Genomic DNA, 12,941 nt, shown 5'->3' with positions numbered 1-12,941 from the left:
TTTGAGTGGTGCGTGTGTATCAACGCAATCAAGAAACATTTCTTTCCATAGATGCCACATATCATTTGGATCGGAATGGGAATTGATTGAGATCACTTAAGAATTTTTCTCTCTTTTAAAATGTTTAAATTGTCGCGTTTCGATCACGCGAGGGTCGTTGCGATAGAATTGAGTCTTATGTGTCAAGAAAACAAGAGAATGATCACTTATGCCAAGGTGAATGACACCCGAATTAGTAACCTTTTCCAGAGTATTTGTTATACATAAATCGATTAACGATTTGGATACCGGGGTAACACGTGTTGGTTCAGTGATTAACTGACTAAGACCATATATATATCGAAAATATTCGCCATATAGGGAGAATTATATGCATTTGCTTCAGGCAACAAATTGCAATTACTATCACCGAGTATATATAACTCCTTATTTTCAGCGTCAATTTTGGCTATAACTTTCTCAAATTCGCTTAATAGATTTGGTGGAGAACTTGGGGGTCGATACCAAGTACCGACCAGAAATGGTGTATTCCGTGGCTTACTGATTTCGACAAGAAAGACATTACAAGTGTTCAATAAGTGTTCTTGGAGTGCAAAATAGTTTTTTTTTTAAAAACAGACGTTTCGGGGAAACCCCTTCATCATTGTAAATGTGATGTCTTAAAAGGAACGCTTGATCGTATGTTAAATGTCTTGCGTGCGCGTCGTTTAAAAATAAACAGAGCGCGAGATTGCGCGCGCGCTCAGCGCACATGACAAAAATTTAAATGAACATCAGAATATTAGTCTGAGAATACAAATGTGAATTTAGAATTTTAAGTCAATGTTCATGCCACTAGGGGCTAGTGTCTTGTAAGTAAAGATTATCCTCATCTCCTCCCTTCGTTTATGGGCCGCCGGTCCAGCAACTTGCTTAATAACAGATACTGACATGTCGTGGATGGAATTGTGGCCCCCTTGGTAAAAATGTTCGGCCACGGGGAAACCACCGTTCTGGTACCGTTGGTTGTTGTGGTAGCCTTCAACTGAGCGGAGGTGCTCGCCAAACCTGTCTGCAAGCCTACGACCAGACACTAGCCCCTAGTGGGTATCTTATCCCCACCCCTTTGATATAGGGGTCCCCCCCGGGGCTTTTCCTCACTAGGTTACGATGAGATTTATTGTTTTCTTCATTCTCAAAGGCAAGATATTTAAATTAGGACTTACGGAAGGAGGAGGGAGGAGGTTGGGGAAGGGTAGGGTCATTGCTTAAAGCCCAAGATCTCATTCACCATCAAGTTTAACTTTACGACGCAGGCATAAAATTTCCAAACCCCCAAGAGAACTGTAAGAACAAGTACAGTACAAACCGTGGACATTTTTTGCGGCCCTCCCATTTAAACGATAACTCATGCCGCATTGTTGTGTTTTCATCTATACGTACCGTCGCTGCTAAGTGCGCTATTTCGTGATTGATAGTTTTCGCTTTCTAATGTTTTCGCGCGCCGTGTAACTGCTCACATGACTGAAGTATACTTCATGTTAGGGTTATACCACATGCTTTGTTGAATGAATAAATGAGGACGATCATCCGATATCAACAGTGCGCCTGCGTAACTACTGGCAGTCCCAACGGTCGAACGCGATTGAATCTCGACCCTTCATCATTGTCTGCAGGGGATTACTGCTAACAAACACACAAAAAAAATATTTTCAAAAACATGTGTAAGAATGAGGCTTGTCTAACAATGTTCACAACGTTCAAAAATTGTTATTGTGAAAAATGTAAGCCAGTTAAGTTTTGCTGTTGTTGTTTTTGATGCTGTTGTTGACATGTTCTACAGTACCAAAGATGTTTGTTACTCAAAAATGTTAGAGCCCTCCAATGCATTGTATATCAATGATAGCTCTTTATACCCAGATCCTCTCTGCTTTCTCAGCACATAAAGATCTGGGAATGTCTCTATGAAACTCTGTAAAAACCCACAACATATATTCTTTTAAACTAATAACGCTTTCATTGTCAAAAACACTTTTATTGTCAGTCATGACAATAAATTGTAGCCATATTCTATAAAAGTCATATCCATGTTGTGTTTCATATCAAATCCTGGGTTAACAAACTCTTATTTTTCTTCTTTAAAACCTGTATGATGTGCACATGTTGAACAACCTGTGGAAAAAAATATAAGGACAATTAGAAACAGAAAAAAACTAAAACTTAAGATTTTAAGAACTAGAGGCTTAACCAAGTTTGAGAGTATTGGGGTAAGAAAATGGGGATCCGGTAAAACTGAAGGAAAGGCTGTTAACCATAATATTAATATTAATAATGATAATAATAATAATAATAATAATAATAGTAATGACAATGATAATGATGATGATAATGATAATGATAATGATGATTATAATAATAATAAATTAAGAATACAACAACTTTATTTCACATAATATTTTAAAAAAGGTAACATGTGGATAAAAAGGTTCTAAAAGTTAACTATAGCGCAAAACTATTTACAACAAAAGGTTCTATAATACAGTTGTTAAAATAAAAAGCAAAATATGTTAAATAGAAAATGAATAAAAGCTGAGAAACGTTTAAAATTGGAATGAGCGATTTAAAATGCAAAGGAAACTAATGGCTACATTGTGCGTTTGATGTAATCTGGCGTACGCGAGTAGCAATCAAAAACAACAGGAAAACTATTTAAACTATTTACAATACACACGTGCCCTAGAGCCTCTTAGACAAATGATAAATAATACAAATAATAATAATAATACAAATAATAATAATAATAATAATGCAACAACTTTATTTATCTATTTCTAAAATATTTCCAATGGCTAAAAATACCTTCTGACTTAAGTTTGAGCATACATTACAAATACGACTTATTTTTGGTTGTCTATTTACAGAGTCATTAATAGTATATAATACCGAAATCTAAATTTGGGCCCCGATATCAATACAGTGCATATAACCATGATGGAAGAAAATGTAATGAGAATTAAGGAAACGATCAAAAATGGCAAATTTTCTTGATTTGTTACACAATTCTCCCAGCCATACACCACAACAGCTCTGTTAATTAATAAGCCCCCCACACCTCTATAGATGGTAGATCATGACAACTAATGAACAAGAAAACAAGGTAACATTACACTTTTATTGTCAGGTTAACTACTCACCACATTTATTTTTACATTATCTATTTTGTGAACATGTGTTACTAAACAGCACTAAATAGTACTTTCTTTTATTTTTACCCTAACTGACATGATACCTGTATGGTTTGAAATAAGCCCCCCTTTCTAATTAACCCCTGGCAAAACAACAACAAGTTTAATAAAGATCAATCAATCAATCAATCAATCAATCAATCAATCAATCAATCAATTAATTTATTAACGTCATTGCGCGGGATGAGGTTGCCCTCTATATGCGAGCCAGAGGCACATGTAAAAAGCGCATGACAATAATTAAAATACATTATAAAAACAATAGAAACTAGTATAATTAAAAAATAATAAAAATAATTAAAAATTTAAAAATAGCTAGATTACAATATCTTATGAGAAAAAATTTGAAAATGTAAAAATGCTTTAACCCACCCACACTAAATGTTACACCCTGGATTAAAAACTTGAAAAATGATACCATGCTATAAATATGTCACTAAAATCTATGAAATACAATAGTTACATTTGCAACTAGCCTTTAAGTTAAAAGAGTCGCATGATTTCAAATGTTTTCAAAAGTCTTTCAAGTTACTTGATTGTCTAACGTGAGAAGGGAACTGGTTCCATAAGTGAGCTAATTTGTAGGTGAAAGAGTTGTGGTAGAAGCGAATGTTGTAGGATGGTTGAACAAGATTTAAGACTTTGTTCCGTAGGTTGTAATGAGAATTGCGATGTTGAAATAAGTTGGAGATGTAACTCGGTCCATTATCATTAATACATTTAAAAAGCAAGGTGAGTGATTGATCGTACTTTCTATGTTCTATGTTCTAGACAAAATGGAATTATATTCTAAGCTATATCCAGCATTCAGAAGGGTTTTCAAAGAAAAATGGTTATCAGATTCAAGTTTATTGATTAACGTTTTGTTAATTCCCAATAAAAGTGGGCTGCAGTATTCCATGTGGGGTAGTATGTAAGCTTTATACAGCAAAGTACAACATCAGCAGGCACCAATCTTTTTAGTCGTCTCAGAGCTCCAATTTTGGCATACACTTTCCTTTGAACGGCTGATATGTGTTCCTTAAAGGACAGTTTATTGTCGATAAGAACACCAAGAATCTTCAGGGAGTCCTTTATATCAATAGGTGAATCGCCAAAATGAAAAAAGCTGCAGTGTTCGTATCTGATGCATACGTCGTCGTATCATCAGCATAAAGCCGCAACGAAGCTCCTTGGACAACAAAATTCAGGTCATTAATGAATATGCCAAACAATAGTGGCCCCAAGAGACTGCCTTAAGAAACACCACAATGTACGGGTAGCCAATCGGAAAGGACTCCATTAACTTTCACTTTTTGCTTTCGGTCAGACAGATATGAGTGTAAGAATCACGTTGCCTCATCGCTTACAACATAGGCACTTAGTTTAGCGAGTAGCAAATTATGACAAATAGAATCAAAAGCCTTGGATAAATCAATTGCAATGGAAGATGTATTTATCAACAATGACACGAGCATGGGACAAAGAACCCATGGCCTCCCAGATACCGGTTGGGCGCTCTAACCAACTGAACTACGAGAGACTCGTGGTGAGCTGGGCCATTTACTAGGTTGATATGTGACACGCGTCCTGCATACTGCGGCCTCCCAGATAGTTTTACTTTATTATTTGCTATTCTAAACTGTTGGTTTAGCCAACTTGTCAGGGCTTTCTCTCTGCATACCTCAGGTAAAATATTAATCAGTTTCTTACTGAATTCTATTATTTCAATGCTAGTTATGGGTATTTTTCAATGTTAGTTATGGGTATTTTATGGAGGCAGCGTGGCCTAGTGGTAGGGTGCTGGACTTGTAATCCGGAGGTCCCGGATTCAAATCCACATCCCTGCCACGAGATGGATTTGTGTTTGGTGGTGTCCGAATTCAAATTCTCCATGCTTTGTAAATAGCCAGTTGGTCAGCCATCTGACAGCTGGGATTTTTAACTAGTTTATGTTTGATTTATAATATTTGTTTATTTGTTTACAGTGTCCCCAATTAGCACAGCCGTGCTAAATACATTGGCACTAAAATAAAGTTATTTATTTTATTTTATTTTATAACTACGGGCTCTCGCACTAGGTCATCTCGCAAGCCATCCGCCTGACAATTTTTTGGCATAATATGCAAAACTAAATTTGAGCGGTGCTATTAGTTCAATTGTCATGCAACCGGTTTGTACTTACGTAAAACATTTAGAACAGCAACAGCTGTATCAGGGAACCCAATTACATTCTCAGCCTTACACATATACGTTCCTTTGTCGTGTCGACTCACATTCTTCAGAACAAGCTGTTCACCAGGTGGTAACACTTTATTGTTGTCTCCAAGCTTAGTCCAGGAGATATGAGGTGTTAGATACTCATCTGGAGGGTAGGCAGTAGCATTACAGAATAATGACACACTTGTACTTTCGTTGATGGTTATGTTCTGCGGAAAATGAATGATAGAGAAAGCACCTGTGGAATGAAATGTTTAAAATTAATTATATAATATTTACATTATTTTCATTGTTCGCAGTGATCCACCAAACATCTTTCAGTTGGTTACAAATATCATCTTCTCGATTTTACCCACCTGTTACATAAACCTGAAGAGAGCTGTTAGCTCCAGTACCAATGCTGTTGACCGGTACACACAGATATTTCCCTGCATCGTAATGCCTGGCCTTTTGAATCACGTGAATTCCTGTAATACTGCTTCTGAGGTGGACACCGTCACGATAAAACTGGTATTGGCTGGGCGGTGGGTTTGCGTCGGTCACGCACGTTAAAACAATACGACCGTTTCCACGCACTGCTGGAACCACTTTATCGGTGGTTAATCTTGTGGAGGAAGGATTATCTTAAAAATAAGGAACAAAAGGTCTCAGAGCTTTAAACCTAAATTGCGAACGAATTCGAAATACATATGACATTTCCTTCGCTACTAAAGACTTTTATCTTGTCATTTCTGTTTCCTGTCTTTCCTACCAGGTGACTTAACTTGAAGATTATAGCTAAAAACTGTATAAACACCCAATAAATACTTGCAACTCAGGAAAGAGAACAAATGGTAAAAATATAACTGGTTTTTACAATTACCTCGAACTAAATAATACCTCTGTCCGAAATGGCGGAGAAAAATAAATTTTTGAACAATTTGTACGAAAATGTTGTCTTCAATCCTCCGAGATGGGCTTTCAGGGCTTTGTTTCCTTATGTACTAGCCGAGATATTCAGTATCACTTGTAAAGATGATAGGAATCGCAAAGAATAGCCAAACGTATAACTGCACACTAAATTTGGTTAGAAGCATGTTTTTGATAAAACAAAGATAACAAGCATTAGATACAACTTTTAAGTGCATGTAACACACACATTCACGTTCTTCCGATAAGCTTCTTAGGTTTTACTTCAAGTCCAGGGAGGACTGAAACCAACTTACAATGTACGTCGAGGAATGCCGACTTAAAAACGGGTTTTCTAACTCCATTATCGGCGATACATCTGTATTCCCCACGGTGTGACCGGTCAACAGCTGAGATCAGTAGAGTATTCCCAAAAGCCACTGTTTTGCCGTCTCTGACTCTTATCCACGACAGTTCTGCTGTTGGTTTTCCTGTGGCATTGCAGTACAGTGTGACATTTCTTCTTTCTTGTTCTAAAACAGTTATGTTACGAGGGCCATTGTCAATAACTGGTGAAACTGAAATAAGAAGAAGTTTTTAATTTTTATTTAATATTAACCTCGGCAGCATCTTAAGGAAGCAAGGGTGTTTGTGGATGAGAAGAAAATGAAGAGAATACAGTGTACAATAAAATGTGTTTATAATTACTCCTGTTATCAATCAGATATGGAGATGAACTAGACACAACCTGCTGTTTTGAGTTAAAAGGGAATCCTAACGACATAAGTGCATGTGGGTGGTCTATAAACACATGAACACTAGTAACTTACAATTGTCCATCTCAACTGTGGCCGCTGCAGAAACATTTTCTCCACGCACACTCACAGCCGTGCATCGGTATGTTCCAAAGTCCGACTTCACCGCATTTTTTACTCTCAGTGTTTTGTCTCTAGATCTGTAATATACTCTGCTGTTGTCGCCAACTTTTTCCCATTTTATTACAGGGGGTGGATTTCCCGTCGCATTACAGACGATCTGAAAACTATCTGTTTCGTTGACAAGTTGATAGGCAGGAAGAATGGAATCGATGTCTGGGGACTCTGCAGAGGACACGAAATAAACGATCATTGTTAATACTATCCTTCTTCCTATCAACACGTAATATAGTCTTCGCTCTAAGTATCCGGATGCGTATTCGTCATGCCTCCATATTCTTAATAGGTATATTCTGTTTTCCTCCTTTGCCAGTTACTGGAAAACAGAAAAAAGGCGCTACAACTCACCGTAGAGAAGAAGAATAACATTAACCTTCTCTGCACCCACAGCATTGGAGCAATTGCACGTGTATTCTCCCTGATCCGCCACTGCAAAATTACGAATCAAAAAAACGCTTCCATTGACGTTAATCAAGACACCCTCGCGGTAAATTCGACAAACTGGTTTGGGATAGCCATTTGAAGAACACCTTATGGCAACAGTTTCACCAAGACCGGCCACATTGTTAGACACATTTGTCTTAATGGTAGTTTTACTAGGGATTCCTGTAGGTGATAGAAAGGAGAAAGCGCGGATTGAGTGATAACTGTAAGTGTAATTGAACTCGATTCATTAGCTGTAGAGCTAGAGGAATAACAAGCCTCAATTTTCGAGTATAAATAAGTTAAAAATTTGTTACAAACTAAATAAGCAATATAAGGAAAACACGCTTAGTGTTCTTGACTATTGGAGCAGGTGAAGGGATGCGACTGATTTTAAAAGACGACGAAATATTAATTTCGGGACTAGTTCTACACCTAAAAGTGTTCATTAGCGGTACAATAAAATAAAAAAAAAGAAAAGAAAAAGACTAAAAGTGCTAATAAATAGATCCTATATTAACAAAATGACTTACCTAGCGAACTGATTTTTTTGTTTTTTTCCATGAAGTGCCTTTCAGCCTCTTCGAAATTCCCGCTGCCGCCATGTCGAAAAGCGCAATGGACTGTGGGAATTGATAACGTATCGTGGTTGCTCGCTCCAATCTCTGCTGTATGAATTCGAGTTAATTTGGTAACTATGTGGTAGGTTTTGCCACATCACCTGAGTCTAGAGTACTCTTCTAATGACGAGCGACCAGAGAAGGCATCATTTAAAGAAGAAGAAGAAGAAGAAGAAGAAGAAGAAGAAGAAGAAGAAGAAGGTTGAATTAAAAGGTTCAATTTTAAATGTAGAAAATGTCGATCGCCATAAAACACGTCTTTTGACAGCTTATGCGAACGATTTTCCGCACTGCTGATTGAGAAGGCATCAGTGTGCTTTTAAAGAGCTGTCATGGCATTTTTTGTCGAAAGATGAAGGTACACTGTGATGCAAAAGGTCATCTATGCTCTGTGTTTCATTTATATGAGCCTTATGATTTGTTAAGTATTTGTATACTTTAAAAAGTGAAATAAAAGTGATAAATTGAACTGAACTGTTGATCTTTGTTTTGCTCGTGTATAAATAAAAGCCATTCAAATATTTCAAAATGTTTCTTCATTTGTGGCCCGATATTTTTAAAATTCACCAGACAGAAGAGTAAAAGAGTACTGTAGGTCGAGGTGATATATGGCAAAAACTGAGACGTGTTTAGCAAAGATTGAAGCGAGCAACTACGATACGTCATCAATGCCCACAGTCCATTGCGCGCTATTTAAGATGGCGGCCGCGGGAATTTCGAAGAGGCTGAAACAGAAGAGGGTTCGTTTAACTGTCAACGACCGTAAACCAAACAAAAGAAAACTCTTTACGATTTCGGTTTTAAGCCACAAGTCACACTGTAAGTCACAGCAGTAAAATAAAACTGAAGAAAATTTCGAGTCGATTCGAGTGAGGTTTTTAACAAATTTCCCCTTGATTAGCATAGTACTTTACTGTTTCAGTCAACTTAAAGATGTCACTTGTTTGAAATCCTGCCACGCTTCGGGGCTCGTTTTTCAAAGGTCCCAAAAAGTTTTCGCACCCGGAAAGCCAAAGCAAAATCTTAAACAGAGCTGTTTTATTCCATGATATTTTTAATATGAACAGATGTTCTCTTCATACAAAGTTTCAGACCTATACACTTCTCTGTTTTTAAGAAACAGATAACTAAAAATGGCTTTACGGGCCCGAAAAGTTTTCGGGGCTTTCGAGAAACGAGCCCCTGGTCACATATTAAAGCGCAAATCAACGAGGCCGCATTAGCGCGAGGATCACATTAAACTTCACTGCGCATCGTGAATCTTCCATTCACGCATAACCACAATGCTTTGCGCCTTTGATCTTACCGCCGACCACAACTCCTTGCGTTTGGTAAGAAAAATCCTATAAAGTAAATGCGCCTCTTCATCTGTGAATAGTCTCAAGAATGCTTTGTACAAAAATTTTATATCAAGTCAGCTCGAGAAAAATTTTTTTCTCTTTTTTTAGATAACAATTTTTAGATTGAGATAATTTATTTTAGTAATAATTTTTGGAGTAACCTTGAAGCTTAGCTTAAATGTTTAACTTACATTTCGATTTTTAATTAGGTTTTAGCTAGATTTTAAATAAGCTTATTAATTATATTAGATTTTTAACTTTTAGTACATTTAAGAGGGCCATAAAGTTTTTGGCTGAAAAACTCTTTCGTGTCACCCTCGTTAAATAGAGTTTTGATTGATTGATTGATTGATTGATGAACAATTCATCGAAGCGTCATTCGAAATTATTATTAGAATTTTAACAATAAAATGAAACTGAATGATTAGAGTGTATATAAACTCCACGGTACGGCCTTTTTGACGGGTCATCTACTTTCCAGGGATTCCCCCGTTTTCAAACACCATAGTCAGCTATTTCAACTGCACCTATTAAATGGCATGATGTGTTTAAGGATCCCAGGTGTCAATGCAAAGCAGAGGAAATGTATTAGAGCAGGTCTAAATGTAAAGAGGGTAAAGGTCTTGAGCATGCAATGTTAATTAGCATCCTTATCACTCGATCTCAAAGATTTTAGCAAATTAATAATGAGTAAAGTTCGCTGGTTGTCAGACCAAGTCTTGTTGCACTTAATCCATCATTGACTCTTTTTAATTATTCATTTTAAAAATTGTCGTTCGTAATTCGTCTTACTCTTCCTCGCTCCTTACCAACCTTGTTTATTTTCGGTTTATTTTATTACTTCGTTAGTATTTCCCCCAAGAAAACTATTTTTTTTAGGTTACCATCAATTTCAATTGCAATCTGAAAGTTACTTTGTACAACAAAAAATAAATTAATATATTGCGATGAAGCACCTTTAATAATTGGTGTTGCCCCAATAACTCATATTCACCCCACAAGTGTACTTTTTTCTCACATTTTTTTACTTTTTTGTTTTACCTTGGATGTCATTGAATATTACCTTTGCAACCGTAGATCTCTACTCTCATTGAGATGTAATTGTGCCATTCTATTGGCACTATCTGGATGTAACGTGCAGTGAATGGCGGGTTCAAAATGTTGTAAACAACTGTGTCACTGTCGTCATTGCCATCAAACACCTGAACGTAACAGGAAAGCAATCAGTTAGGGGGGTTGTTATTACAAGTGTACTCCGACACAACCCAATGTGCTACTAAAAAGTGGTAGTCTCTTAATTACACCTCCTTCCTGCCCAACGCAGTGCCACCTTTAAAGATAAAGTCTTGCTTGGGTCCCCCCTCGCTCTACAATGTGTACAAACTGAGAACCAAATATAAACCTCTCTCTGTGCTAGTTTTAAAGCATTGAAAACTTCATGCAAACAAAGTATTAATATCTGTCGTCTGACAATGAACTTTTTTCGTCTCCCGCTGGATTTGTGAGGCTAAAGGCTGTAGACGACTGACATTCCAGGCAATGAAAGTACACGAGGATTAAGAAAGCCACCAGATGTATACTTTCCCTCATTTTGCTCTTCATGTTATTATTAACAAGTCACTGCAAGTTTCCTTATAAAATTATGGATTAATTCTTTCGGTCGAAGACATTTTTTAACACACCCTTCAAAGGGAGGCATACTAAAGCGGACATATTCCTGTTTGGACAACGAATATTTTGTTTGGTAACTACGCAATGCACTCTTTTCTTCAGCGTAGCCTAGTCGGTGGCAGGACAATAAGATGGGCATACCTTGGCTGAACTTTCATGGATTTCCTGGTAAAACTTAAAAGTTACTCCGTCAGCCCTGTGCTTTAATCTGTACTTGGTGACCCACTGGTCGTATCCGTATCTTCCCTGAGTAGCCACACGCGTCACACGGAAGTTACTGCCAAGATTCACCTGAAGCCATTGGTTAAGATCACTTTGGAGAGGCGCCCACCCTCCTTGCTTGATTCCACTGATCTTCATATTCAACCTGCCTCGTTGTGGCCCAAGGTTGTCGCCTTGCTGTGAAGACGCGCTTATTTGAGTATCATAGATTGATCCACTCTCCATCCCAACAGGTGCTATGCAATCTGAGGTAATCATGATCATCACAAGCAAACAATAAGATATAAGATACAAGAACGTGCATCCAAGGTGCAAGTTAAAGTAAGCCTTTGAGCAGATCGGGGTTTGCGAGGGGAAACGAAGCGGCCTGTCGCCACGTCAAAGTGTATTTGACCAGATTCAATTTTTTTCTTAGGAACGAGGCTATTAGTAGACAAACTCCACACGATTACTTATAAACTAAAACTGAACGGTGGGGTTTATCAGGTTCAGAAATATTTATATTTTGTACTTCAAGTTACCGTCATAAATTGCATTTGGCTAATCATGCAGCAATTCCCGGACAGCTAATCCAGCTTTACTTAAATTGTTACACCCTGCAATGATAATCAGCTAGTTTTTTCTAACTTCAGTTATATCAGAGACATAAATCGTTGACAAATACCTGGGCATCCAAAGAGCTCTATCCTCATTGAAATACGATTATTCCAGTGTGTTGGTAAAACTCGGATGTAACGTGTTATGATTGGCTGTCTCAGTTTGTTGTACACAACGGTATCACTGTCGAGATTCCCCTCGAACACCTTAAAACAACATTATGTACACAACGTTAAGTGGCGCAGTGGAGGGACCCAGGACCCAGGGAGACTGCCCCCCTCCCCCACGCCTTTATGCCTGACAATTACTGGAGCAAGATAAGACCCAACATTGCTTTAACCCCCTCCCCCCCCCCAGCTCCCCACTCCATCCATTTTAGCACTTGGGATCCGCTGCTGCTTTGTAGCAAACACTTAAATTGTCGGCTTCCTTACTTCGCTATGGCGGCTTCTATAATTAACTACCAGTATACATGTATACACACTCGGCTCGGTTGATATTCTACCGCTATTCAGGCACGTCGATTTCAAAGAATAATTGTTAATTAGTCTTTCATTCACTAGCTAACGCAGCGCAACAGTTTCGTTAGAAACCGAACGCTTATGTTAATATAAAATCGTGTGCTTAAAGTGCTTTTTATGTCAACTTTATTAACACAATTAATTTTTCGAGTTCGAATACCTTTGCTGAACTATCACCAACATCCTTGTAAAATTGGAAGGTGACTCCATCATCGCTGTACTGCAACATGTATTTGGTCACCCATTCATTGCAAGCATTCCTTCCTTGCGTTGCCACACGTGTCACTCGGGTGTTACTACC

At 37.7% G+C, this 12,941-nt stretch overlaps 1 protein-coding gene across 1 annotated transcript; it reads right to left on the bottom strand.

Annotated features, from left to right (window-relative positions):
* Nucleotides 1-1,993: 1,993 nt before the first annotated feature.
* Nucleotides 1,994-12,905, bottom strand: LOC144637409 (hemicentin-2-like). The gene is made up of 10 exons (XM_078496474.1): nucleotides 12,801-12,905; nucleotides 12,187-12,325; nucleotides 11,442-11,767; nucleotides 10,693-10,831; nucleotides 7,595-7,852; nucleotides 7,142-7,411; nucleotides 6,629-6,889; nucleotides 5,780-6,046; nucleotides 5,389-5,661; nucleotides 1,994-2,151 (listed from the first exon to the last, which is right to left on the bottom strand). The coding sequence occupies exons 1-10, from the start codon at nucleotides 12,867-12,869 to the stop codon at nucleotides 2,105-2,107; spliced, it is 2,049 nt and encodes a 682-aa protein (XP_078352600.1). The 5' UTR covers nucleotides 12,870-12,905; the 3' UTR covers nucleotides 1,994-2,104.
* Nucleotides 12,906-12,941: the final 36 nt, after the last annotated feature.

Source organism: Oculina patagonica, chromosome 14 (genome assembly GCF_052425735.1).
Source record: "Oculina patagonica isolate OP01 chromosome 14, crgOcupat, whole genome shotgun sequence".
Taxonomy (NCBI): Eukaryota; Metazoa; Cnidaria; class Anthozoa; order Scleractinia; family Oculinidae; genus Oculina; species Oculina patagonica.
The sequence above is the reverse complement of the archived record's forward strand: the minus strand, read 5'-3'. Positions and strand labels throughout refer to the sequence as shown.

Bases quoted from the DNA above. Each gene is read 5' to 3' on its own strand.
- LOC144637409 (XM_078496474.1), bottom strand. From the start codon at position 12,869: ATGTTGCAGTACAGCGATGATGGAGTCACCTTCCAATTTTACAAGGAT. The intron at 7,412-7,594 runs GTGAGTTGTAGC...TGTCCTCTGCAG, and splicing joins TGTTATTCTTCTTCTCTACG to AGTCCCCAGACATCGATTCC. The intron at 6,890-7,141 runs GTAAGTTACTAG...TTCTTATTTCAG, and splicing joins CACAGTTGAGATGGACAATT to TTTCACCAGTTATTGACAAT.